The 26,889-nt window shown below is 35.4% G+C and overlaps 1 protein-coding gene across 6 annotated transcripts in view; it reads left to right on the forward strand.

The window, feature by feature from the left end:
* GRIA4 (glutamate ionotropic receptor AMPA type subunit 4) overlaps window positions 1-26,889 on the forward strand; it is a 478,367-nt gene that overhangs the window by 445,802 nt on the left and 5,676 nt on the right. Inside the window, exons 15-17 of one of the 6 annotated variants that reach the window (XR_006355680.1) lie at window positions 17,214-17,328; window positions 21,419-21,533; window positions 24,001-24,135. Coding sequence is in view for 5 of the 6 variants with exons in the window: in XM_043995887.1 (XP_043851822.1) it covers window positions 17,214-17,328; window positions 24,001-24,246 (361 nt within the window). In the remaining variant the exon portion in view is untranslated. Of the gene's footprint in view, window positions 1-1,579; window positions 1,821-17,213; window positions 17,329-21,418; window positions 21,534-24,000; window positions 24,249-26,889 lie in introns of those variants that run through there. The other 5 variants (XM_043995887.1, XM_043995886.1, XM_043995885.1 and 2 more) reach the window with 5 other exon arrangements.

A 26,889-nucleotide genomic window follows, 5' to 3' on the forward strand; every position in this document is an offset into this window, starting at 1 on the left:
AAAAAATTAAAAACATAGAAACAGTTTGGAAAGGTCCAACTTCTTGTTATTATATTTCAATAATATATGTTTATCATTATTGTCTTTCTTGGGCTTATGAAATTAGAGCTAACAGGAAGCTTGATCCTGAGAAACCCAACTAGGACTTGGGGCAACATCCAAATTAAGAAAAAGAGATACATGGGACTCCAAAAGGAAGAATAATTTAAGAGACTAAGGAGGATATGGTACCAAAAATGAATAATTTTGCATAAAAATATCATCAAACCTCAAAAACACAGTTTGCCAAATCTTATTATTTCTCTACGTGTATGTTCAGTAGCTGAGTGTTTTTTTTTCTTTTAGTCTTTTGGAGGGGGAAGGTGTGCCAGGATCTGTGATTCACTTACTTTCTTGGGAAATTTCCTCTGCCAGTACATATTAGCAGCTCCCCATCTTGGAATTTTTCCTGGGGCAATAAAAAATGAATTGACTTGCTCATGGCCACATAGCTACAAAAGAATGTGCCAGAAGCAGAACCAAAACCCAGAACTATCTTCTATGTACTATACCATGTTTGATTCATTTTTGTACTGTTCTGGCTTTTCCTGAGATTGTTTTCATAATACTTTTTAAAATCTTTTAAGTTATATACATTTTTACTTGATGTGATTTCACAGTGAACTGGAGTCACAGAAGGCAAAGCTATAGAAACAGATGAGTGAACATTTTTCATCACAGTGGTCCTCAAATTCAGGAGTTTTTAAGAACAGTGGATTTCAGGAAGATAATGAAGTTTTTTCATGACTTTTATTTTTCCAAATGAACCTAGCTCTAAGTGGACCCTTTCCCAATCATGTATTCTCTACCAGCAGATAAACAACATCAGAGCAACAGTTTTCCAAACTTTTTAAAGGACAAGGAAATTATTTTGCTTTAGAAAACTACTGTCTAAGCAGACACACAAATGATGAGTATCTCAGGTGTCTTTAGTTGGTTAATTTGTTAGATTTTCTATTGCCATTTTCTCCCAAGAGCATCGATTTAATATTATCATACAGATGTTATGTAGATAGCTTAATTTGAATTCTTAATGATGTATTTCATAGTATATAATATACATAGCTCATTAAAGAAAAGATGTTTCAGTGATACTGTAGTGATGATTTCCTGCAATGCATATCTTAAATTAAAATTAAGTCAATCATTGAAATGAATGCTGTTGAGCATCCAAAGATAGGAGACATTCCATTTGATGACTACTTTTGGAAAAGAACTTCATAGAATAATTAAAATTATAAGTTTAAGTAATACCTGATTTCATATGAGAACAGATGGTATAAAGAATTTATTAAATTATCTGATGTAACCCCGCAGGGAAGCAAGCATACATGGGATAATTTAGAGAGTTGGAGTTATTTTGTATTTTACCAAAAAGAAACATATGTAAACTTGGAGGTAGGGGGAGAAAAAATTTTTAGCAATTAGAACTGGAACAATTTAAAGTTGGAACTGGCTGCTCTGGGGAAAAATGGCTTTCAGAAGAAACTTAGATGACCAACTATTATCTGTGTTGTAATGAAGGTTATTTTTCTTTCAGTACTGTTTCAACTGAATGCCCCTGGAATCTCTCCCAACACTGAGATGCTGTCGTTCTGTGAATTTACCCCCTTGTGTTCCTTTGATCAAATAAGATATGCCTTAGAATATATTTATATTGTTTTGAGGTATTAACATAATGATTGAGATGAATATACTGTTTATCATATTCTAAGATAATTTATGCATAACTGTACTTTTAAACATTTATTCTCATGAGTGATCAAAAGGGGTGATGATGCCAAGTTTGTTGTAAATAGTATAATGAAAATATTAAACATATAGACTAAATAACTTTCTTTTCTTTATTAACTATTTACAAAGTATTTTTCTGTTTATGGGAATCATAAATCATTTTAAACCTTTCTTAGAGAAAGTAGGTAGACTTTTATCTAAAGAGTATAAGTGTCCAGAAGATTGGTGCCTTAATGCAAGAAATCAATCTTACTCTACTATGGTGATGACAATGTGGGCCATGATAGTCTGAAATAGACTATAATGACTTTAAGAAATACTTTTGGGCTATAAAGATGTCTCTGATCCTAGAAGTCCCAAGTGTGCCTAGAAGTACCAAAGTAAATCTTGGCCCCAGACTTTTCCTAGCACAGACTCAGACTTCTAATCATCCTAGAACCTACCTAATGTCACAGGGATACTTCATGCTTTACATTCTCTGAGAGAAATATTATTTGTATAGAGGCAAAATGAGGAGCAATGTAGCATAGTGTGTAGTGGCCTGGGCTCAGAAGTCAGGGCAGTTTGGGATTCAAATACTGCCTCTAAACATTTACTGTCTGAATCTGGGCAGGTCACTTAATTTCTCTAAGTCTCAAGCATCATCCTGGGACTTGTTACCAAGTATTAAATGGGTTGCAATTTGGGTGGGTAGAGAAAATTCCCACCAGAAGTTCCCTATGGCAAGGAAATCATAGCTTATCTGGATATAGAGTCTATTCAGATATCCCTAAATCTTATAAAATTGTTCTCCTTTCCCTTTCCCAGACCCACTTCCTATTATTTCCTAATTCACTGTAGCAAGAACCACATAGAAACATCCAACCACAGTGAAAACAGCCACCACAAAGAATTCCCTTCCCAATGGAAGTTATCCCTCTGCTAAAATGGCCTACAGTCAACCCACCAGGTATATAAAACGCTGTATGATGTTTCATGGCTACAGGAGACAGTTAACTACAGCCAATGAAGGAACTCAAGTCTTTAAGATGACATTATGCACTCTCAAGGGGAATTCTGTCATCATATATGGTAGTGAAAGCTGAAAATCTTTAAAGGGAATGGATTTAGAATTCTTGGACTGCAAATAATTTGTTACCAAAACAGAAAAATGTTTTATTATGTACAAACATTTCAATAAGTCATAACTTTCCCATAATACTAATATCTTAATCCTATAACTTCCTTTTAAAATATGTTTTGGTTCATTTGCTTATATATATTTATATATAGATATGAGATAAGATTATACCACTTTTATTTCCATAAAAAGACCTGTTTCCTTTGCCCTATTTACTTTCTCAATATGTATGCTTTATCCAGAGTAAATCTGAGTCCAAAGTTAGGATTGGGGGAAACCATATCATACGTATTAAGTTATAAAGAATAATATTAACAGCAGCTAAGTGGCTCAGTGAATAGAGCACTGGGCCTGAAGTCTGGAAGTTCTGAGCTGAAATCTAGCCTCAGACTCTTATTAGCTGTGTGACCATAGGCAAATCACTTAACCTCTCTTTACCTCAGTTTCCTAAACTGTAAAATGGAGATAATAATGCCACCTACTTTCCAGGATTGTTGTGAGAATCAAATGAGATAATATTTGTTAAGTGCTTAGAACAGTGCCTGGCACAAAGTAGGCAGTATATAAATATTTGTTGTTGTTGTTTCACTTGTGACTCTATTTGGAGTGTTCTTGGCAAAGATGCTGCAATGCTTTGCCATTTCCTTCTCCAGCCCATTTTACAGATTAGTAACTAAAGCAAACAGGGTTAAGTCACTTACCCAGTGTCACAGATCTAGTAAGTTTCTAAGGCCAGATTTGAATTCAGAGAGATGAGTCTTCCTGACTTCAGGTCTGGCATTCTATCCACTGTGCCATTCAACTGCCTATTAAAATATTATGTTCATATAAATATTAAAATAATATGTAAAATATTATGCCCATATAAATATTAGCTATTATTAACAGTGTATGGCTAACTACTAAGAAATCTGAAATCTTTAATGACATGGAAATTTTTAAAAAAATTTCAGGAAGTTCATAGGGAAATAGTTTAGAATATCAATGATGCCTCAACTGCTCATTTCCATTCAATTAAATCCAGTTGGAACCAGACCATGAATTCAGGTAACACTTAGTAAATTATTGTTAATGGTAAATTAAAGGGAAAATTTTAAATTAGAAATTAGTCCAACTTTACCTAAAATTGAAATGATGTAATGATAAAAAACATTCTTTCAAAAATCGCTTTTTTCTATTGATAAATTTTAGTCTGAATTTAGCATTAAAAATGCCGTATCTAGGAGGCAGCTAGGTGGCGCAGTGGATAGAGCACTGGCACTGAATTCAGGAGGACCTGAGTTGAAATCCAGTCTCAGACACTTGACACTTACTAGCTGTGTGACCCTGGGCAAGTCACTTAACCCCCACTGCCCCTGCCAAAAAAAAAAAAAAGCCATATCTAGCTCCTGCATCTGAGTGAATATTCAGATTATAAATGTCAGGTTTACCCTTTCATTCACAACAAGTTTCCTTTGAATTTATGACATCTTGTTCTTTTCATTCTCTGGTATTTTATTTCCACCTGTATTTTTTAAAAAGCCCAAAACAGTATCCCTTTCTTTTAACTCCCCATGTTGTCTATGATATATCTTCCTTGACTGTTTTGTTTAGAAAATGCAAAATTGTTATCTATTACCTTGTTTTAACAGTTTTGAAAGAATAGTTGACATCAGTAGCCTTTTCATGTCTCTCTTGCCAACATTTAATGGATAGGGGGGTTTTTTTGGTTTTTTTGGTTTGTTTTTTTGTTTTTTTAGTGAGGCAATTGGGGTTAAGCGACTTGCCCAGGGTCACACAGCTAGTAAGTGTTAAGTGTCTGAGGCTGGATTTGAACTCAGGTACTCCTGAATCCAGGGCCGGTACTCTATCCACTGTGCCACCTAGCTGCCCCCAATGGATAGTTTTGATATGCTTTTCATGTGCATTGCAAATTTCCTCTTGACAGGCTTTTCATCTGTTGAGTACCTTTGTATCTCTAAAACTCAAGTGCTCTAATTGTAGGATTTCCCTTTTTAGCACACAGCCTCCTTCTTTTGTTTAAATAGATCCTTTAAGAGTACTGGGTTCTGGGCAAGTACACAACTTGATTAATTCTATTGAATACCTACTATATGAATGGCAACACACTAGGCACTAAAGGGATTATTTTAAAAAGTCAAAATTTGAAAAAGGATATGATACAGTGCTGCCTTACAGGAATTTCCAATCTACTGGGAGAGACAAATCAAAGCATTAAAACATAATGCGAAGCAGTGTATAATTAGGAACCAAAATGATACAGAAAATGAATTATAGTAGTTGAGCATATGAGAGATTATTGGAAGCTAGAGCAATTGAGGAAGACCTATTGGAGCATTTGGAGATTAGGCAGACCCCTAAAGGATCAAAAGGCTTTGTAGAAATAAATAAGGGAAAAGGCACACCAGGCTAAGAAGAACAAGGGAATGAAATAGGAATTAAAACCAAATGTATCCAGTGAGAAACACTGAGGAGATGGCTTTGACTGGAAGAATAAGTTCATACCAGGCACTAGAGGAAGCTTTTGGGGTGGGTAGGATAAGACGTAATTGAAGAGATGCTTGAGCACTACCCTGAGAAACAGGCCAGGAGTCAGGAGACCAGGATCCTAGTTTTGGCTCTGTCAATGACTAGTGGGATAAACCTTGAGGATGTTATCTCTAGGCACAATTTAGACAACAGAGCATCACTGGAAATATGTGAATAGGAGATAGCACTACAAAATCAATAACTTATGCTACTCTTCTGCATGTCCTAAACAATGTAGTCAAACTGTATTGATTATTGTTCCCCCAATTCATCCCACTCTCCTGCCTCCATATCTTCATTCTTATCCTCATGTCTAAAATGAAACTCCTCCAAACTTCTACCAGTTGAAATCCTATCCAACCTCCAATGCCTAACTCCAAGGCTACGTCTTCTATGAGCCTTTCCTTTTTTGCCCCAGCCCCAAACTCTCTTTCTCTTACGATCATGTATAAAACTTTCTTTACGTCTTTGCTAGAAACTTATCAGATTCTGTTTTGTATTATAATGATTTCTTTTGTTTGCCCCAACATCCCTTCTAGACCATGAGTTTCCTGATGTCTTATTTATCTTTGTATTGTCATTACCTAGCATAGTGCCTTGCATATAATACACATTTTATAAATATATTTCAATTGAATTAAATTAGAGGAAGATGAATTTGCCATTGATACATTTGGCAAGAGACAAAAACACAGAGAACTACTTTTAGCCTCCTATAATCCATGCATAAGATGATGACATTGGAAATGGAAAGCAAGGTGTGGATTCACTAAGACATTTCAAAGGAAGAAACGATAACACTTGATTCATTGTAAATCAGAGATGAATGAGGAAAAGTAAAAAATAACTCAGGTTTTCTGCTTGGGTGAATAGTGTTGCTGAGGACAAAAATATTAAAAATGAATATGAGTGAGTTATGGAGGGTATTAAGAATAAAACAGGTTCAAATTTTGGCTGTGTTGATCTTTGAAGTGACAGCAAGATATCTAAGTTGACATATTTTCTTTAGGCAGTTGAAGTTATAAAACTGAAGCTCAAATGTGAAATTAAGAAGTTGTAGTAGTAGCAGCAATAGTAGCAGTGACAGTCATAATAGTATAACTTTTCTATTTCCTCCAAGCAGGATTTAGAAATTATATACTCTTAACTCATCTACTTCTCTTGGGGGTGGTATTACTTCTATGAGACAATATTTCTGGGATTTTAATGAATAAGCCTTCTTTGAATGGGGTCTAAGTTGAACCTATTTTTTTGTGTGTTTGTTTTGTTGGGGTTTTTTTGTGTGTGAGGCAATTGGGGTTGTGACTTGCCCAGGGTCACACAACCAGTAAGTGTCAAGTGTCTGAGCCCGAATTTGAACTCAAGTCCTTCTGACTCCAGGGCTGGTGCTCTATCCACTGTGCCACCTAGCTGCCCCAAAATTTCCTTATTTCTTTTTTCTTTTTCTTTTTCTTTTTTTTTCTTTTCTTTCTTTATTTATTTTGCGGGGCAGTGAGGGTTAAGTGACTTGCCCAGGGCCACATAGCTACTAAGTGTCATGTGTCTGAAGCTGGATTTGAACTCAGGTCCTCCTGAATCCAGGGCCAGTGCTTTATCAACTGTGCCACATAGCTGCCCATTTATCTATTTTATAGAGAATTCCATTTCATGTAATGTTTCAGGTGTATTTCTTGATGCCTTACATTTTGACTCATGGGAAAATATGTAATGTTGTTGTTAAGGCTACAATTCTAGCTAAACTATCTAAAATATCTAATGAGTGGTCGCCAATAAATTATAAGCTTTAGCAAGAGTTAGACTTTTAAGCATTTATTAAGGAGAATAAGAATTTGGTAAAGAGAGAAAGAAAGGCCTACATTCATCTATCTATTAAAGGGAGAGCACATTTCTAGCTCCGCTCTCCGCCAGAGTCCCCAGGAAAAGACCCTAGTCAGAGTGCCAGGCTCTTCCTTCTTCCTCCCACTAGCAAACATCACTTCCTGACACCAAAGAAAAGATGCATGTTCTTCCCCTCAGAAACCTTCCTTTCATGGCGGAACTTTTCTACAGTAAGTCTCCAGCAGGTGGCGTCATTCCAATTGTTACAGTCCCCACTTTGTTTTGTCAAGAAACGGGACATTTCCTTGATGAAACAGTCAAAAATAACAGAATATAATAACCTATGCTAACTAACAATATGTTAATAACAATATAGAAAAGGAAGAGAGGAAAGTTTTGTCCAGAGGAGCAATTTTTGTCTTCATGAACCAACACTTTGACATTGGTCTTGCAAAGGGAGGGCCTCTGCAGAGAGTACATGTACAGATGGTATATATTATAACAGAAAGAAAAAAGAGGGAAAAAAAACAACAACAAAACAAAACTGTTCATTTAAAGTCTTTGAAAGTCTTTTCTCAGATGTCCTCTAGGTGTAATCGTGGAATAGAAGTCTTTTCAGGGGTTGATGTGTGGATGCTGGTAATCAGCCAGGAAAATTTCCTACAAAATTGAGCTTCACACAACTTTAAAATAGTTTTGTCAATAATCAAATAAAACAATGAAAGTTCTCAAAAACATGTCTAAGGGAATTCAGAATCTTGGTTGTTACACATGAAACATATAATAAAACAAAAATGGAAACATTCTTTAAAATTAATATTACTATAGTCCCCCTTTATGGAGGGTAAATTGAGAAGACAATTGCTGCAATATTAATTTCTAAAAATAATTTTTATCTTTGTTTCATCACTTTTTGTATCATCTGCCTAATTATCCTAATGCTATTATGAGAAATTAAAAATCTAATATAATTGGTAACAGGTGTCAAGGCCAAATTCAACACCGTATTTATCATGACACCTGAGATAATTATGGGGGTTACCATAAAAGAACAGAGAAATGATGGGATATGAGCATTCCCACACTTGAGCAATATATACTGTCCATGCAGTATGCCAGACATTTAGAATAAAATCTTCTGGCCTAACAAGCCCAAATCTAAGTGAAACTGACAATAATTATTAGTTAGTAATCACTTATAAGATACTTGCTATTGTTTTGAGTGAAATATAAATACCTCTTCCTGCTTAGCTATTCAGGAGGTATCAGGAAGAGTGTCACTGAAATCCTTCTATCAAGAAGTAGCCAAACTCCCAATACAGGGTTTAATAGTGAAGCAAATAATTTGTGTTTTCTAAAGGTTTACTAAATTGTTAATGTTCAATCTAAGATTAAAGTCATCTATGCCTCTTGGCTGTGTAGTCTTGAGGGAGAAGAGTAGCATGGGAAGACAATAATCCTACTTGTGACAAATAGTACATGTGGCTAACTTGCATATTAATTAGTCTTTCACTTCTAACTCTCATGCTGGGAGGTGGGCTCCATCAAAAAAAAAAAAAAAAAAAGGCAGACTAGAAACAGCCAGAATCTGGACTTGAAATAAAAAGGAAGGCATGCCAGCAGATACCATAAGGCAGTGTTGTAGTGGGAAAAGCACCAGACTGAGAGGCCAAAGACCTGGCTTCTAGTCTTGGCTTTGTCATTTACAAGTCTCCTAACCCTAGGGCAGTCACTCCATGAGCTTGCCTCATATGAGAGTTTTGAGTTCAACAATACTTTAGAGATTAAATTTTCAATGCTTTATTTTATTGGCTTTTTCATGAAACCAACTAGTTGTATTAACTTTATTGCTTGGGGGCGGTGGGTGGGTGTAGACAATGAGGGTTAAGTGATTTGCCTAAGGTCACACAGCTAGTAAGTGTCAAGTATCTGAGATCAGATTTGAACTCAGGTCCTCCTGAATCCAAGGCTGGTTCTTTATCCACTGTGCCACCTAAATGCCCTAGAGATTAAATTTTCTAACTCAAAATATACTGAATTCAAAATTTTAAGATAAGAGGCAATATGGTATAATGCACAGTGAGCAGAATTTGAAGTCCAGAAAGCCTAGGTTTAAGAACCATCTCTGAAGTGTGATGTGTGACCCTGGGCAGGTTGCCTATCCCCTCAATACCCCCAGAAAATTCTTTGAGATTTTAAGTTACAGAATCAGTTGGGGCAGCTAGGTGGTGCAGTGGATAAAGCACCAGCCCTGGATTCAAGAGGACCTGAGTTCAAATCCAGCTTCGGGCAATTGACACTTACTAACTGTGTGACCCTGGGTAAGTCACTTAACCCTCATTGCCCCACAAGAAAGAAAGAAAGAAAGAAAGAAAGAAAGAAAGAAAGAAAGAAAGAAAGAAAGAAAGAAAGAAAGAAAGAAAGAAAGAAAGAAAGAAAGAAAGAAACAGAATCAGTGCTGAACTACAGTGGGAGAGGGCATTGCTCACAGAGTTCACTGTAACAATGAGATCAGAGGCCCAGTAAAAATAAGTAAATATATAAATTGATTAATGAATTGATTGGTTGAGAGGCAGGTCAGAAATCACATTTAAAATAAAGGAGATGTGGAAGAGGCAAGCCTCAGAAGTAGGCACTAGAGGACCACTGCACAATGAATCAAGTATATCAGATAGAGTTGGGGAAAAAAAAGTCAAGATCTAAGTGCGGGGTCTGGATGATAGGCTTTATATATGTTAAGTGCTGAGGGCCTGTGGGACAGAGCCACAGAGGACTAGAAACAAGAGTTGAACTAAGACTACAAGGTCACATAGTTAACATATGATATAAAGAGAGTGGCCAGGAGAGCAGTTCATATAGAAAGAAGACGTGAACTTCTCATGTCCTGAGAACCAGGTTAAGATCAGAATCTGTAGATGATATAAGCAGAGAATTAGAATCTGGGTAATTAGACAAAGGATGGCATCTAGGCAAGCAGATCACACAGTGAATATAGGTCAGGGCCTAGAAATCCAAGCCAGAATGGTCAAAACAGACCAGAGCAACCTGAATGTACAGGCATAAGGTTAGTTTAGGAGTTTAGGCTGAACACAATGAAATGCATCCATTTATCCCTGAAGCCTAGAAATATCAAAAGAGGCATTGGCTGGCATTCAGAAGAGCACTAGATTTGGAGACAAAGGGATAGTTTTGAATTGCAGCTACCCCATTTTTACCTTTGTGACCTTGGGCAGATCATAACTGCTGAGTACCTGAAGTTTGCTCATTTACACAATGAGAGGGTTGAACTCTATGGTCCCTTCTAGCTCTCTATCTATAATCTGATATCTCAGCATCTAGAACATTTGGACATATCCATGCAGAAAGTGAATGGCCTTGAGCCTGTAAATAAAAATAAATTTGGTAGTCAAGGGGAATAAGACATAGCAATTCTTAACACCTCCCCACTGAGGCCAAATTGAATGTTTCACTTAAAGCACTTAAAGTTGGATTTACGCCCCAGGCAAAGCATCAATTTTTCCATTTATTTGAGAATATTATTTTTAAACTTATTTGATTTGACTAAGACAATGAGTTATTCAGAGATGCACTTCCCCTCTGCTCCCAGAATACTATATTTGACTACTGATGATTTCTGTATCTTAGTCTTTTTTAAAAAATTTCCTATAATAAAAGATGTTTCCTCCTTTGGATAGGTGATAAGCATTTCTTATTTCTAAAACAAGCTATGGAAATGTACAAACTAGATGTTGTACAACATAACTACAAGGGGATTTTACAAGAATGGCTTAAAAAAAAAACACTTGTTCTTCTGAACATTCAGACATTCAGTTTCCTATAGACGAGCATGCTGGTTACTTTTAAATGAGTCACAATCAGACCTTCAGTAGAACCAATTTAACTCAAGTAGGAATTAACAATGCAAATATCGAGGAAAATATAATCTAAAAGAAGCTGAAAATTGGTATAGCATTTATTCACCTTTTACATCCCCTTGACACAATTGGATTATGGAGCAAATTAAAAAAAAAAGCATGAGGAATTCAGACTTAATTGCTTATGCACCATATGGAGACCCAAGTAAAGAGACTAAATCCTTCTTTAATAAAAAGGTTTTTAAATTATCTTTATTTTAATTCTTTTCCATCTCTAGTTTAATCTGTTTGGTTCTTCCCATCAAGAAACAATTCTTCTCCCTCTTTTTGCATCTGAACTGCTGATCACTCCTTAGAATTGTTTTTCCCCCATTAGGTAAATATTACCTGTAGCACTGTTCCTACATAAACCAAATTGAGGAAGGGCTTAATTTCTTTTCTACCAACTACATCCAAATGGATACAGAGCAATTTAGACCCTATCCCAGCTTTCTGAATGGTCTCTCATAAGCCACTGAGGCAGATAAAGGAATGTACTTATCTGTTGAAAGGGATAATTCGGGACAGAAAGTAATAACAAAGCTCTAAGTTAAATTGAAAACTTGATGAAGCATTGATCATGCTGAGAATTAGTTACTTTTCTGGACCTTAAAAGCCAACAAAAGACTAGAACTGTGAACTGAACTGCTTATCTTGAGGGTCGAAAAGACTAAAGATTTTTTTTATTACTTTAAAAGGGTAAGTCCTATAATTTTATTTACTTTTCCATGTTCTCCTGCTTGATATCAGTAGTAATCTTTTTAAGTTAGGCATCCATGGACTTCATATAAAGTGTATGGGGTTATCTTGGGCACTCAGTTTCTATGGTAGCTTGCTGACCACACACTTTTTGAAAGTAAGAAAATCTTTGGGGCACATGCTGGCTGGGTGACCAGAGACAAGTCACTTGGTCTCTCAGTGCCCCAGGCTACTCTCAAAGACAAGTTAAAGATCAGACAAGAATTTTGCCAGAAATTTTCCACAATGATTAGATCACAGATTTAAAGTAAAACTTTAAAAAATTGAATAGCTAAAAGAAAATGTCATGATATATCTGCTCTTCCCTCCTAATTCATCTGACTTTTCTGAAATAAGCAACAGCATCAGTGAAAAAAAAATAGTTTTTTGCAACACTCCTATGGATACCAATAACACAAAAACCATTTAAGTAGCTTTGAGTATGGTATAGATTCTGAAGGTCATCACTAACTAAATAGATAACATGTTTTTACTGAGTATATTTTTCCAGGTAATACTTACGTTAGTTTCACAGTGATTCTAGGAACACTTGTATTAAATGGACACAGCTCAACAGCTCATTGAAAACAATCTTCCCTAGTATCTAACTAAAACCTTGGAATTTTAGTTAGCTGTCAGAAAGCTATGAAAAATAGGTTCTTGCCAGAAAGATATGACTTCACTTCTTAAATTCCTAAATAAATCTAAATAGAAAAATCTCCTGAGAATTTCCTAGGACCTCTTAGATTAAAGACTCATCTAATTCTCTGTTATACTAATTTGGGATACTAAAGGCCTAATCTCATTGTGTATGTATGTATATATACTTGTACATTAAAATGTAGCCTTGTACATTAAAATGTAGTAGAAAACAGACTGATTCTGAACCATGCTGAAGTGTGCAACCAAAGGCAAGAGAAATACGTGATCTGAAAAACAGCATGCCTCCTTCCCTTTTGTGCTTTTGGAAGGTATACCAGTTTCCTGAAGCAGATATTTTAATTCTTTATGTAAAGACTGATAATTTGGTCTAAATACTTGAATACACCTAACTCCCAGACCAACTAATTGCTCAACCTTTCATCATCCTGGTGGACCATACTCTTACCCTTCAATAAATAAGATCTCTTTTTAAAACTTTATATATGACACATCCTCTACTCTTCAATAGCGGGATGACAAGTTACAATGTCAGGCTCAGTGCCCTATGCCAATGAGTCTCACACATGCAGCCAAAAAATGTGGCCATAGTGACACTGTTATGGGATAGGGAAGACCACATTTTAGTTTGCATGATGCTCCTTTGATGCTATCAAGTAATAAAAGCTTACTTTCTTTTTGTAAGGAAAAGAGGGAAGGTACATATTTTATCTAACACATAAGAAGGAATCTTCAACACAATTTGGGGATGCATCTCAAACATTTAATATCTGGTAATTATATTTTGTAGGTAGTCTGATGAATAGATCACTAACAAAAATAAGAAAACTTTACCTATGCACAATACATTACCTTCAGTAAGCCTTTTTCATGTTTCAATTTCTCAACCTCCCCTATAGAAATAAAATGTGGTTCTCTCTCTCTCTCTCTCTCTCTCTCTCTCTCTCTCTCTCTCTCTCTCTCTCTCTCTCACACACACACACACACACACACACACACACACACAGAGGCAAGCCCTCATTATATGGCTGTGAGGATAAACAATCAATCAACAAGTACTAGTTAAGCACTTACTATGTACCAGGCACTGATAAAATTGTAAATACTTTGGCTCAGAGAAATAAATGACATTTGATCTATACAGGAAAAAATCATGGAAGGAAATATTATAGTATCCTGTTATGTGAAAATATAACAATAATAATTGTTCATTTATATTACCCTTATTTGTATTTTTGTAGCAATCAGACTTTAAAAATACCCAAATGATAAAGTAACATCAAATCATAATTAGCTAAACTCAGTGGCACCCTCTGTATAGACACCATTCCAGTTGGAGGTTCACAATGGCCTTTCTAATGCTGGATAAAACTGTAGCTATATTGTCCTGAGCTTTCAGAAGCTAGGAAGAAAGAGTAGGTTAGTACCTAGAGTGACTTTTCAGTGACAGAAAAGCCCATCTTCTGTATCCCTATTTAAGTGGACTTATATTTATAGCTTGCATTGTTGCTCTTAACCTCATTTTCTACTAGCCGGTACTTTTAACCTAACATAGCCGATTGAATGAAATAACTCTTTTTGTTGATTCTTGTTACTATATACAAGTGATATGTTCTCTAAAAATGGAAAGACTGTTATGATCTAAATACTTTATAACATAGTCCAGAAGAACAACTCAGACCTAAATAAGCATACATAAGAATTATTTTTAATAAGAGAACTCCACCTTTTTTGTCATCAATAATATTTCCTCTAACTGAATTACTTTACCTTGATAATGAAACAAAGTAATCAGTGTGGTGGTCTTTTTGGTTTGGTTTGGTTTGGTTTTTTAAGTCAATCAATCTTTCAAAAATGGACAAAACTGAAAGGTATCAATGATGAGATGGTTTGCACTAAACACCATTAAGTAAGTGTAGTGGTTGCTGCCAATTGGTATAAGGATAAACCTATAACCTCTAAGATAAGCACAACATAGTGGTTAATGGTGAACTGGGTAATGATTTATTTTCCTATGTTAACTTGTACAATGTGAACAAGAAATAGAAATAGCAGTGTGAAACTAAACCGTTTTTACATGGCCTAATAGATGTAAGAAAGACAATGTCTGAGAGCTTAATTTCCAAACAGTTACCTCAATTGAAAGCATCTTTTCCTTCTCCATTCCTTTTTTTTTTTCATTTTTTTTTATTTTGCTGTGAAACCTTCTATGGATATGGCTAATAACCCTGTTAAATAACCCTCTCATAAGATGACTTTACTTTCATAAAAGAGTTTCTCCTAAAGAATATAAAACAATTACAAGCCCATCCACTATTAAATTTTTTAATATACTATGTCTAAAATAAAATGTACTATTTTAAAAGTTACTTTTCTTTATAAGAATTAAATTTCACAAAGATAATTTCCAGAATATTTAAAATAAATTTTGTCCAATATTTCTTCATACATGATAAATTAAAATAACCCATTATCTCCCCAAGAGAGGCTTTGGCTTTTGGGTTTTTTTAATAGCTAGTAAAGTTTCCCTGGATTGTCATATATCCCTACCCTTCAATCTGATTCTCTTTGTAGACTTGTATTTGCAAAAGGACCATTGGTGCTTTGCTCCAGGTCTATGAGTTTAGAGAACACTAAAAATACTTCTGGTCCTTGGTTAGCATAGAAACAATAGAGTTTAAAACCTAGCTAGCAAGAATAATTAGTTAAAATAGGGAGTTATTAGTGGGTGGATTGGCACATGCTCTTCCACTTTCCCACTCTCTCCCACCACTAGCTTCACACTCAATCACATATCTTGCTCCTTGCCCTGAATGTGATTTCTGGTAGTTGTCCTTGGCACAGTTTCTAATTATGACCATTTTCTAGTGACTACAAAGATACCCTGATATTGTTCACTTTAGCAAAGCTCACTTAACTCCTTAAGGGCTCTTATATAACACAGATTTAGGTAAAAAGTTATTCTAATTTGTGCTATGTAAATGTTCCCATGGAGCTAAATGTGTTCCTCTGAAAGTGAACATTTTAACCTTGGAAGATATCGACTAACCAATTGCATCCAGCCAATATAACAGTTAGAAATATGTAACTACTTAAAATATTAAAAAGAGATTTTTTTAAGGAAAAAACCCAAAATATTGCATAATCTATTAAATACATAGATCAACTTATCAAATTAATTATATTTCCAAATCTAATTGAAATACTGTTTAAACACCACTTATAACCACATTTATCAAATGGTATAACCTTTTCAATTCAACTGGTCAACATTCAATATTTGTTGAATTATTATAAAACCAAAAGAGGCAGTGTGGAGCTAGTGAACAGAAGAACTGGAGCCCAAAAGGCCAGTGTTCAAGTACTGCCTCTGACACAGTGTCAGTGTCCTAGACAAATTCTCCAAGACGAAGTTACAGATGAGTTGCAGACCTACATTGGTGAAGGAAGTTTCTCCAATGAGAGTTCTCTACACCAGTGAAATCAGAGACCTGACCAAATATTTCCCAGGTTGAAATTTCATTAAATGAGCCCCCTACTGGCCTAAAAGACTTCTTTCTAGTGTATCTAATTTAAAATCAGGACAACTTGGAAAAACAAGACCAAGTAAACATTTTTAATAGTATATATTTAAAGGATATAAAAGTAGAATAGAAGAATAAGTATTCTCACTCACCTACTTAGTGTTTTTTAGATATAATCATTACTCTTCTAGAGAAAATTTAAGATATATTAGCTCTATCCATCATGACTCTGTTTTCTTATAGAGTTAAATCTGGAGAAAACTTACTCTGGGGCATGTGTTCTATACAAAGGGTAGCTTAAAATAAAGGCATGACTTCCTAAGGTTTAATCATTTAGTGAAAACAACCAAAATGTATACCTGATTGTCTTTTTCTAAATAGCATGCGATGGCTTTAACAATCAAAATAGAATTGAGACCTTTTCCCTAAGGTCTGACTTCCTGTCTACCTCCATCAGTCCCTACAGAACTGAACCAGAGCATGGAACTATATATCTTACAAATTTTTTTAAAAGTAGAAACTGGGGGCAGCTAGGTGGTGCAGTGGATAGAGCATCGACCCTGGAGTCAGTAGGACCTGAGTTCAAATCTGGCCTCAGACACTTGACAGTTAATAGTTGTGTGATCCTGGGCAAGTCACTTAACCCCCACTGCCCTGCAAATTTTTTTTAAAAAGCAAAAACTGTGCTCAATTTAACTGTGTGGTATGGAGGGTAGACAAGAAATCAGTACTTAAAGATTTGCTAGCATTCTCCTTCTGGGAATAAAATGCAACTTGGAACAATATTTACTTTTAAATGCTGACCTTCTGCAAGGATCCAAAACAATATCCCTTAAATCCCAGTTTATCAGTGTTTTGCCAAAGCTTCCATCTAATTGATCATCAGCACAAATTATTTGGCTTATGGAAGAGCTATAAAAGGAGAGCTACCAGATACCATCAGCATATTTGTCACATTTGAAAATAATTAAAATAATCCAGACTTCTGGTTTGGATTGCAGTGGAGGGGGTTGTAATATGGTAATGAGAGGTTTATTTACCATGTGGGAGAAGCTTATAAGAGAGCTTAAATCCTCATTCCTTCTAACATCTTAACAGCTGTGCAGTTTCTTACAAAATATGTTTTATCGTTTCAAGAAATGCTGTTAACCTCGCAGTTTTAAAACTGAATGAACAAGGCCTCTTGGACAAATTGAAAAACAAATGGTGGTACGACAAAGGAGAATGTGGCAGCGGGGGAGGTGACTCCAAGGTTAGCCTCAATGTCACCAAAGCGGGTAAACAGTATGTAAAGTAATTGGTGCATCTGCTGGGGTCCTTCCTTCTGGCCAGAGACTAGTGATGCTACCAGGACTGCTGGTAAAGGCTCTTCATGTACTATAGTATGCAATTACTGTCAAACCAAAAATATTCGCATCTGTTGTCAATTTCAGAAATTAATCAAACTAAATGGAATTTTTCATTCCATCAACAAGTCCCTGTGTTTCTCAGGACACTGTAGATAAGAAGCCAAAGGCTGGACACCAGTCTTTAGTCTAAATCATATCATGTAGGGAGAAGAGAAAGTAGGAGCACACAACAATGGATTCTGATGGGCTTACTTTCAAGCATTTGATATAAGGATTAGAAAAGAAGCATGACTGTCTCTAGAAACTTGGTATAGTGATAAGAAAGAGCAGAGAGAATAAATCAGGCTTTTTTTTTCTCTCCTTACCACTACAGGGCCAGAAATCCTTTTAAAGGTATAACAAGGACTCCAACGATAAGTAGATACAGATAGGTTGAGAGCTACATCTTTATAGGAAGTATCCCCATTCATAAGGCTGTAGATACATTGGCCTGTTGGAGCAAAGACCCCATTAAACACTAAGACCTTCTTGGGCTACCTTTCAGTGAGTCAGTAATTGAACAGGTTCCAACTACAGTTATATAAGGAAATAGAAATTAGCGTATGGTAACTAAAAACTGTGTCCTCTCATAAAATAGGGCCAATGTTGCCTTACTCAACTATCACTGAATATCTACTTTTGTTTTTCCTTTGTTTGATTCTCTATAAAAATAAGGTCAACTAAATTTTGTCTTTACTTCATCTCTTTTATTTCCAGTATATGACCTTCTTCCCCCTAAGCAGTGCCTGAGGTATAAAAAAGGGGAAAATAGAAAATATCACTGATTGTGCCAAGAACCACATTTCAGTATGTCCTGTAAGCTTATATATGTAGGTATAGCGCAGTGTAATACAATTAGGGGAACCTGCATGCACACATGGGCTGCACATAGGTACTAACTAGATGGTTGTTCTCAAGTAATTTGTAATTAAAATGAAAGTTGAAACGTGAGTTTTAAAATTATGCCCTTGTTACAAAACCATTTGTTCTTTCTGGAAATACTTTCTTTTACTCCACTATCCAAGACACAAAACTTAATATTGTTATTACCCATCCAAAAGAGAAAGTCTCCTGCCTTGCAGGTTTGTGGATGGAGTTTTGAATATTCATAAGGCTTCAAGCTAAGTCTAGGTGATGATGTTTGGTTTTGAATGGGCCCTTTGGGTGTGTGGATCTGCTTGCAAAAGCATGCATCTGACTGAGAAATGTGGCTAGTCTCTGGAGAAATTGTAAACATATGAGTACTAATTTGGAAAACTGGAAATGTCAACCTCTCCAAATCCAACTTGGTATCCCTAGTCCAGTCATAAATCATACAATATGAGAGCTGAATGTCCCCTGAGAGATCATCTAGTCCAACTCCCTTTTCTAACAGAGGAGAAAGCTGAGGTCCAAAGTAGTCAATGTATAATTCAATTCAGTGCCTTCCCATCTATTCTAATTCTCTCAAGAGAGTTGAAAGAAAAAAAGAAGGGACATATATACCATAAAACCTGGAGAGAAGGGGAAAATAAAAAATTAAGTGACTGTGTTCTCCACACCTCCCCTATTCCACTAGTCCTGTGAAAATATTCTGAGGTAGTAATAGCAAGAAAGAGAAAGGAGAGGAGGAATAAGAAATATGAAGCAAGATTCATAGATTCTTCTATTTGTGAGAGTCTCTAGAAAAGAGGAGGATAAAAAAAAGGAAAAAAGGAAAATCAATAAGATGTCATTATCTAGATGGGCTCTCAAAGACAAATTGCCTAATTTGTTGATATTGCCTCCATACATAAAGAAAATTACTTAGGCTTACTTCCATAAGAATACCTAAATTGATAGCATTACTATGTCAAGTAGACACAGAGAAGTATACATTATATTATCAGAAGAGCATTTATCAATGGAGTATTTAATATTTAATATTATTCAAAAATGTTTGTTGACTTTTTATCAGCACTATAAGGAAATCTAGAGCCAGTCTCCTTGGATATAGTTCTCTTTACTAACTAACAATGAAATACCTCCTTCTGTTTTCTAACAAGGCCTCAGTACTTTAACTGGGGAAAAGTATATAAATAAATGTATAAGCTTAAAAGAAATTGAGGAGCCAGACATGTTTTGAATCAAAAACTTAGATTTTTATCTTTATGTGAATCAAAGTTCTAATCATTGAAAAAATGACACAAGTTCATATTAGTTAACATTCTATTATATATTACAACTATAAACTTTGCAATGGTTTCTTAAAATGAGGACTAAAAAGTTATTTCAAATCTTCAAATTAAAAAGAAAAAAATTTAAATATATTTATTAATGAAAAAAGTTATGGAATGGTTAAACAAGATGCAGAAGGTAGTTTTTAAGTACTTGAAAAGATACCTTTCTCTTCTATTCACAAAAATCCTCCATCTGAAAACGATGTCTGTTTTCAGAGAATACCATATGGGAGGCCCTGTGATAGGTTCTATGGAAAATATAAATATGAGTGAAACAGCCCTACACTCAAGGAGTTTGCCATTTAATAGGAACAACAATTAAAGAGGAACTGATGAATTTTCAATGGGTATGAGTAAATGTCCAAACCAGTCAAAAAATCTGAGTTTGAATTCTTGTCAGTCTACCTGAGTAGGTTTAACTGTGCCTCAGTTTCCTAATCTGTAAAATGAGTTTAACTAGATGATCTCTATTTAGTGGGACATGATGAGTCTATTTAGGGCTACATCCTAGAAGACAACTACTGGAATATATGCTACTTATTTCATGGAATATTAGTCAGAAAGATAATCTGATGACCTAACCTACTCTACCCAGTCTTTTAACAGAAGATGGGACTTAAGGTCAGAGGAACAACCTAGAGAGCCCAGGTCCTCTGGGTCCCTGGCCAGTACTCTTTCTACCACAGCTCACTATCCTTTTGCTTACACAGAGTGAGTTAAATGAGCAGATAGCAACTAGAGGCAATACTTATATTTCCCTAAAAACCAGGTATATAGTCAAGTACATTCTTTGAAATTATAAATCCCCAGCACTAACGAATATCTTCTCTTCTTTGCCCCTTCCAACAATATTTTATGTTAATGGAGGCAAAGAAAGTGGCAAAATCAAATAGACTTTCTGATAATTGGTAGCTTCTTTAAAAAATCAAATATTCTGGCTACCCCTTATACACAGTCTAAGTATCTGGTACACTGAAGTATTTTTAACCATATTACAAGAACTTCACTATATGGTTATAGTAACTTGATTATATGAATACATTGAAATTAAATTATGTTTAGATTTATGTTAATGAAATTATCTCTGCTAAATATTACCATGAGAATGGAAGATTATAAAGATCTGTTATTTTAGCAGAACACAAGGATTTCTAATTTAAATTAAAATTGGTTAATAATCTACTATTGTATTTTAGGCATGGGTGATCCTTTCTCAACAAAGCCTAAGTCATCCTCCTCTTGGCAAGGTGTTATATATCAATAGTAGTAATATGAATGCAAAAACAGATATTAGGGGCATGCTTCATGGCACAAAGTAAAATTCTATCATCATCATAACTGAAGTCAGGAAATTAAATGGGTTGCAGCCAGCTTCTACAAAGTCAGTCTCTTGACATTTACACTTTTATAAATCCTGAAAAGGAACAAAATAAATGAGTTTATGGAGTAAGCCAGTTAAATTTTACATTGGTACAAAATTCTGAATATGAGAAACTATCCAAAGCCAATAGTTTTGGGTTCACAGTAATTGCATACCTTTTATTTACCAACCTTCCCTAGCAGTATGTGCCTGTTACCTAAAGCGATGGAGCAGGCCCCAGTTATATGTCTGTTTCTAAACCTGGGCCTATAGTACAAGACATAGCACCCACTGTGGCCTCTGCTCTGTCACTTTACCATGCGATTCTAATGTAGTTTTACTTGAATAACATAAAATAACATATATAATGTTATTTATGTTATTTTCCACGTGAAGAACTCCTGTAAACCTTGCCGTTTTGAAACTCAGTGAGGCAGGCGTCTTAGACAAGCTGAAAAACAAATGGTGGTACGATAAAGGTGAATGTGGACCCAAGGACTCTGGAAGCAAGGTTAGTCACTGCAGCTCGGGACCTCCTCTTGTGTTCACCCAACACTAAAGGGAGCCATGGTCAAACCTAGATTGAAATGAAGCAATGAGCACATTCCTAGCACAGCCCCACCCATTCAAATTAATTGCATTAGCTTTTAAAAATGGGGTCTGGCTTAAAAAACAACACAACCCACTTGCTCTCCCAATATTAAGGCTTTTTAAAAAAAAATAAACTTCACTAAAGGCAGAAAAATCCATTGGGATTTCCTTCAATGTTAGTGTTCTCCAGTTTAATATACCACTGGTAAAAAAAATGGATTTTATTTTATTTTGTTCCATTTACTTTGGGGTTCAAGAACCTAACACTTCATCATTTCAGGAGCTCTTATTGAATTTACAAAACAGGAAAAAAAGATGGTTACCTTAAACCAGTGGGAATAAAGGAAAATTTATATTAAAGAAATTAATGTTCACCCAGAAGAGCTCAATAATGCTGATCTCCAAATTGGCAAAGAATCCACTTTAGTTTAAAGAGGCACTATTACATTTATGTACTATCAAATGAAAGTATAGAAATTCTAAGTCTCTAAATTCTCCATTTAATTATTCATTGTTTAGTAGTAGCATTCCAAGTCATGAAATATCTGATTAATGAAATCTAATTTTAGAAAATGGCCTGAACCTGTAGTTCTGATTCTATTGGATACCAAAAAAACAACAACGAAAGCATTGCAAGGTAATAGGCTACCCAGATATAAATTATAGATGTGTTCTTTTTTATCAAGCTTTCTGATTTCTTAGCTATGGAGAACTCATTCTGTTCCCACACTGACACAGAAGGCAACTCCCATGTATCATATAATCTTTATTAAAGAGTTACATATGGTATGTGATAGGTTAAATGAATGTTCCATAGTCACACAGATAGTGTGTGTCAGAGGTGGGACTTTATCTACCTTGCCATGTTGCTTTATATATCGTTAAAGCATGCACACATACATGTCTGGTTCCTGCACATTTGAACTTGTGTTTTTATTGGCAATTATCCATTCTTCTGGAAAGGATGAAAATAGCACTCAGTGTTTGATAATGGGGCATATAACCCTAAGACAATTATTGTGAATGGAACTTCACAAATTTGATGTAGGAATCTGGTAAAATTCTAAATTAATCATTTCTTATTACACTATCAGATTCTTCAAATAGTTTTTCCCACCTCTTTGCCACAATAGTATTGGTCTTTCAACCACACTAGAATGAGAGCCTTCTTTGAGATAACAAAGTTTCTTTAACCTCTCTAGCCCAGACAATTGATGTCTATGCCATAATGTGCCTTAGCAGAGAAGAAATCCATGAGAAAATCCTTGTAAACTCTTACTATGTTACTAGGACTACTGCAGTAATGCAGAACAAATAGTGCATCTTTAAATTAAACCGCCAATGGTGCTGTTCATGTTTTTCATCATCTTAATTTTGAGAAAATGAGAATGAGAGGCCATTGCTTAGGCCACTAACTCCCTTCAAATGCTTCATATAAGTGTGGGGTTATATGGTGTCATTCATGTTACCTTATAAATATATTTCCAATTGTAGAAAAAGTTTTTATGATGAGACAATCAAGAAGTTATATGAACATCTTAATGCCCCCAATAAATAAAAATCATGTGCTTGGCTATTTCAGAATATTTTGCAATAAGATGCATGCCCTAAAAACCATATAATTAAAAATATCTTAGTAAGAATGGAAATAAAATCATTTTAAAATATTCATAGCTGAAATCCTTTTGTAGAATAAATCTACCTATCCATGGCCAATATACCATGCATCTGTCACATTAGTGTAATATATACATATAAATGTTGAAATATGTCATTTCGGTGCTTTCCTTACTAGCTAAAAGAATTTTCCTATATAGAATGGCCTTAAAAATGATTAAATAGCCTGTCATTATGTATGCACATGATTATTCAAATAATAACCATGAAAAACTGAAATGACTGGTATTAAGAACTAAGGTTCCTTAATAAAGGGTGGGATGGGAGGGGGAGGAGCAAAATCATTCCCCAAGTGAAATGGCAGATGTTAAAAATGTCCTTGTAATGTTAATACAGTCAAACCAACTCCCCATCCATGTAACAAAATTTTAAATAAGTCATTTTCACACTTGTCACCTATCTCTGACACCCTATCCAAATATTTCCTATCTGTTGATATGGGAGAGTGAAGTGGTTTTAATTGCCTACTTCATAGCTGTCACTGAATCCAATTACATCCAAAATATGTGGGCAATCAAAGTAGTCTTGTTTGGGATGAACTCTCCACAATTGGCTTTATTTTTAAATCCTTCAACCCAAAGTCCATGTGAAAATCTTTCTGACCTAAAGGTTGTGCATATTTGCACTTGGTGCCTGAATGCCCCATTGTTCTTATTGCTTTGGGAAGGCCATATTTTCCATCACTAACTGAAGTGATTCTCTCTCCCCAGGACAAGACGAGTGCCTTGAGCCTGAGCAACGTAGCTGGAGTCTTCTACATTCTGGTTGGCGGCTTGGGCTTGGCCATGCTGGTGGCTTTGATAGAGTTCTGTTACAAGTCCAGGGCAGAGGCAAAGCGAATGAAGGTGGCAAAGAGTGCACAGACTTTTAACCCAACTTCCTCGCAGAATACCCAGAATTTAGCCACTTATAGAGAAGGTTACAACGTATATGGAACCGAAAGTGTTAAAATTTAGGGGTAGGACTTAGGGCCAACTACAGTGAGTGGGTGATGCATCCTGTAAATGCAGTGTCGTGACCTGTCTGTCCAGTGGTGGTAATGCTTGCTTCTAATTAGAGCTTTCTATTTTTTGGAAACGAGTGCAAAGTGGTTCAGTTTCTTTGGCTGCAGATGTACGGTACACTCTTCTGTGTTATTCATAGACATCTGCATTGCAAGGGTCAAACAAACAAACTAAAAGAACTTTGTTGTTGTGAATCAATCCAAAGAGTCCTGATACATGAAATTCAAGTTAAAGCAAAAAAGAGACCTTTAGTTTAAAGGTCTAGCACATAGGCCATTATTTTCTCATTTCTGGCTAAGGTCATTTTTGTTTCAAAAAACTCCCTTTCTGTACTGCATAATTGTTAGGTTGCCAGGGACCAGATATTGTTTTGTCAGCATGTAAGTTCATAGATCTAGAATTGGAAGTTACCCTAGAGGAATCCAATCTAAACTGTTCATTTTTTACAGATTAGTAAACAAAGGCCCAGTGATATTAAATAACTTGCCCAAGATCACATAGGTAGTATGTGTCAGAGGTGGGATCCAGAGCCAAAATTTAGCAGTTATAGGTGAATCCTGGTGATAACTGACATTTTTTAAAGGTTCAATTTTGCTTTCAGGTTCAAACTCTTGTTGAAGTGAGTGAGAATCTCAGGCTTATAACAATAATGAAACTGAAGTTACAATTGAGATTTTAGCTCTACTGGAAGGATTCAGCAGAAGTTAGATGTTGTTATGAATGGAGGCAAATCAAATTTATTCTTAAAAAGGCACCTGTTTTGCAAGTGCAGATCAGTTATAGAAGGTATATCCTATCTACAATCAGTAGTGGTAAGAAATCAGTAAGACCTAACTATAACCCTGTAAAGTAGTTGTAATTTTCCTCATTCATGATTCTTGAGGATGCTGTGGGTCAGAGGGATGACTTGTTGGAGGAGGTAGAAATTACTTTCAGAAGTCTAAGATCCATTCCTTTTTTTCTACTAACAGACTAAGAGATTTCAGATTAAGCTTTGAGGAAATTTGTCCTAAATTCATGCTCAAGTTCACTTTTAAAATAAAATATTAAATGATTAATTAGGAAGGTTGGTTCTGACGTTGCAAATTGACTCATCAGAAAAGACTCTGATGTTGGGAAAGATTGATGGCAAAAGAAAAAGTGGATTGCAGTGGATGAGATGGATAGATAGTGGCATGGAAACAGTGAACATGAACTTGGACAGACATTGAGAGATAGTGGAGGATAGAAGGACCTAACATGCTATGATCCATGGGGTCATGAAGAGTCAGACATGACTGAACAATAACAACAATGTAAAATCAAAGACTCATATGATTTTCTTTTTCTTTTTCTTTCTTTTTATTTTTGTGGGGCAATGAAGGTTAAGTGACCTGCCCTTGGTCACACAGCTAGTGTCAAGTGTCTGAGGCCAGATTTGAACTCAGGTCCTCCTAACTCTAGGGCCGGTGCTTTATCCACTGGGCCACCTAGCTGCCCTGACTCATATGATTTTCAATAAGAATAGTAAATATCTCCAAGGTTGTACAAGAAAAATTTGCACTGAAGTTTGGTATTGAGTCCTAGAAGATTGAAATGAAGAAAAAGCAATTTGAAACTAATAGTAGTTTCTGTCTTTTTAAAAAATTATCCTTTTTTTTTTACTGTTATCCTATTAATTTTTATCTGGAATTCAGGAAGGCAAAAGCTGAATCCTGCAGAGTATAGTTAATCATAAAGGAAGTCATTCTCCCAGTTTTGTAAAGAAGAATTATACCAGGAAGAGTACACAGCCGCATTAAATCCAGACTGTTGAAATTGCTCAAAAAGCTTTAGGCAATTCATCCACCTGCTGGACCTCAAGCCAAAGAGATGACAAGTTGGTGGGCATTCATTCATCATATTGTTTCCAGAGACATCCAGCATTTCTCCAGACTAGAAAACAACCTGTCATCAGTTTCCAGAGCTGAATGTTCAGAAAACGCTATGCATGGAATTTTATTACTTATTTTGTAAAAGCTCTTTTGCCACTGCATCAAAAATATGGCTTTCTTGGCATGGAAAGAGCATCCTCATCATCTGCAGGCACTGAAAATAGACAGACAAGACACTAGAAGAATTTCACCTGCAACCCAACCCTCAAATTAATAAATAAAATATTAGCTTGCAAATTCCTGTCCATTTAAAAATATGATGTTTAAAATAGACATGGCATCAATGCTTCCTTTTAGAACATTAATATGAAAAGAATATTTTAGTTTGACTACCTGACATTGTAGTGTATATCCTCTATAAATCCTTTTATCTCTTGAGTGAGGTTCATACCTTTAAGGTAACATATTTCGGAGGAAATATGGCATTGATATTCCTATATTCTTTTAAGTCTTAGTAGTTTTACAAGGTATAGGCTGGATAACAGAAGCCTTCATAAGAAGTAGTTCCTTACTTCAGTCATGCACCAAATTTTATATTTTTCTAAATCTTAATTAGCCTTGAAGTCCTCAACTCTCTTGATGTTTTCAAAATTATGGAAAAGATCAGTAGTTTGAAGACTGTGATCCCTACATTTATAAGACTTTTGAATGTCATACTGTCATAACTGAATGTCATAAAGCA

This window comes from Dromiciops gliroides, chromosome 3 (genome assembly GCF_019393635.1).
Source record: "Dromiciops gliroides isolate mDroGli1 chromosome 3, mDroGli1.pri, whole genome shotgun sequence".
NCBI lineage: Eukaryota > Metazoa > Chordata > Mammalia > Microbiotheria > Microbiotheriidae > Dromiciops > Dromiciops gliroides.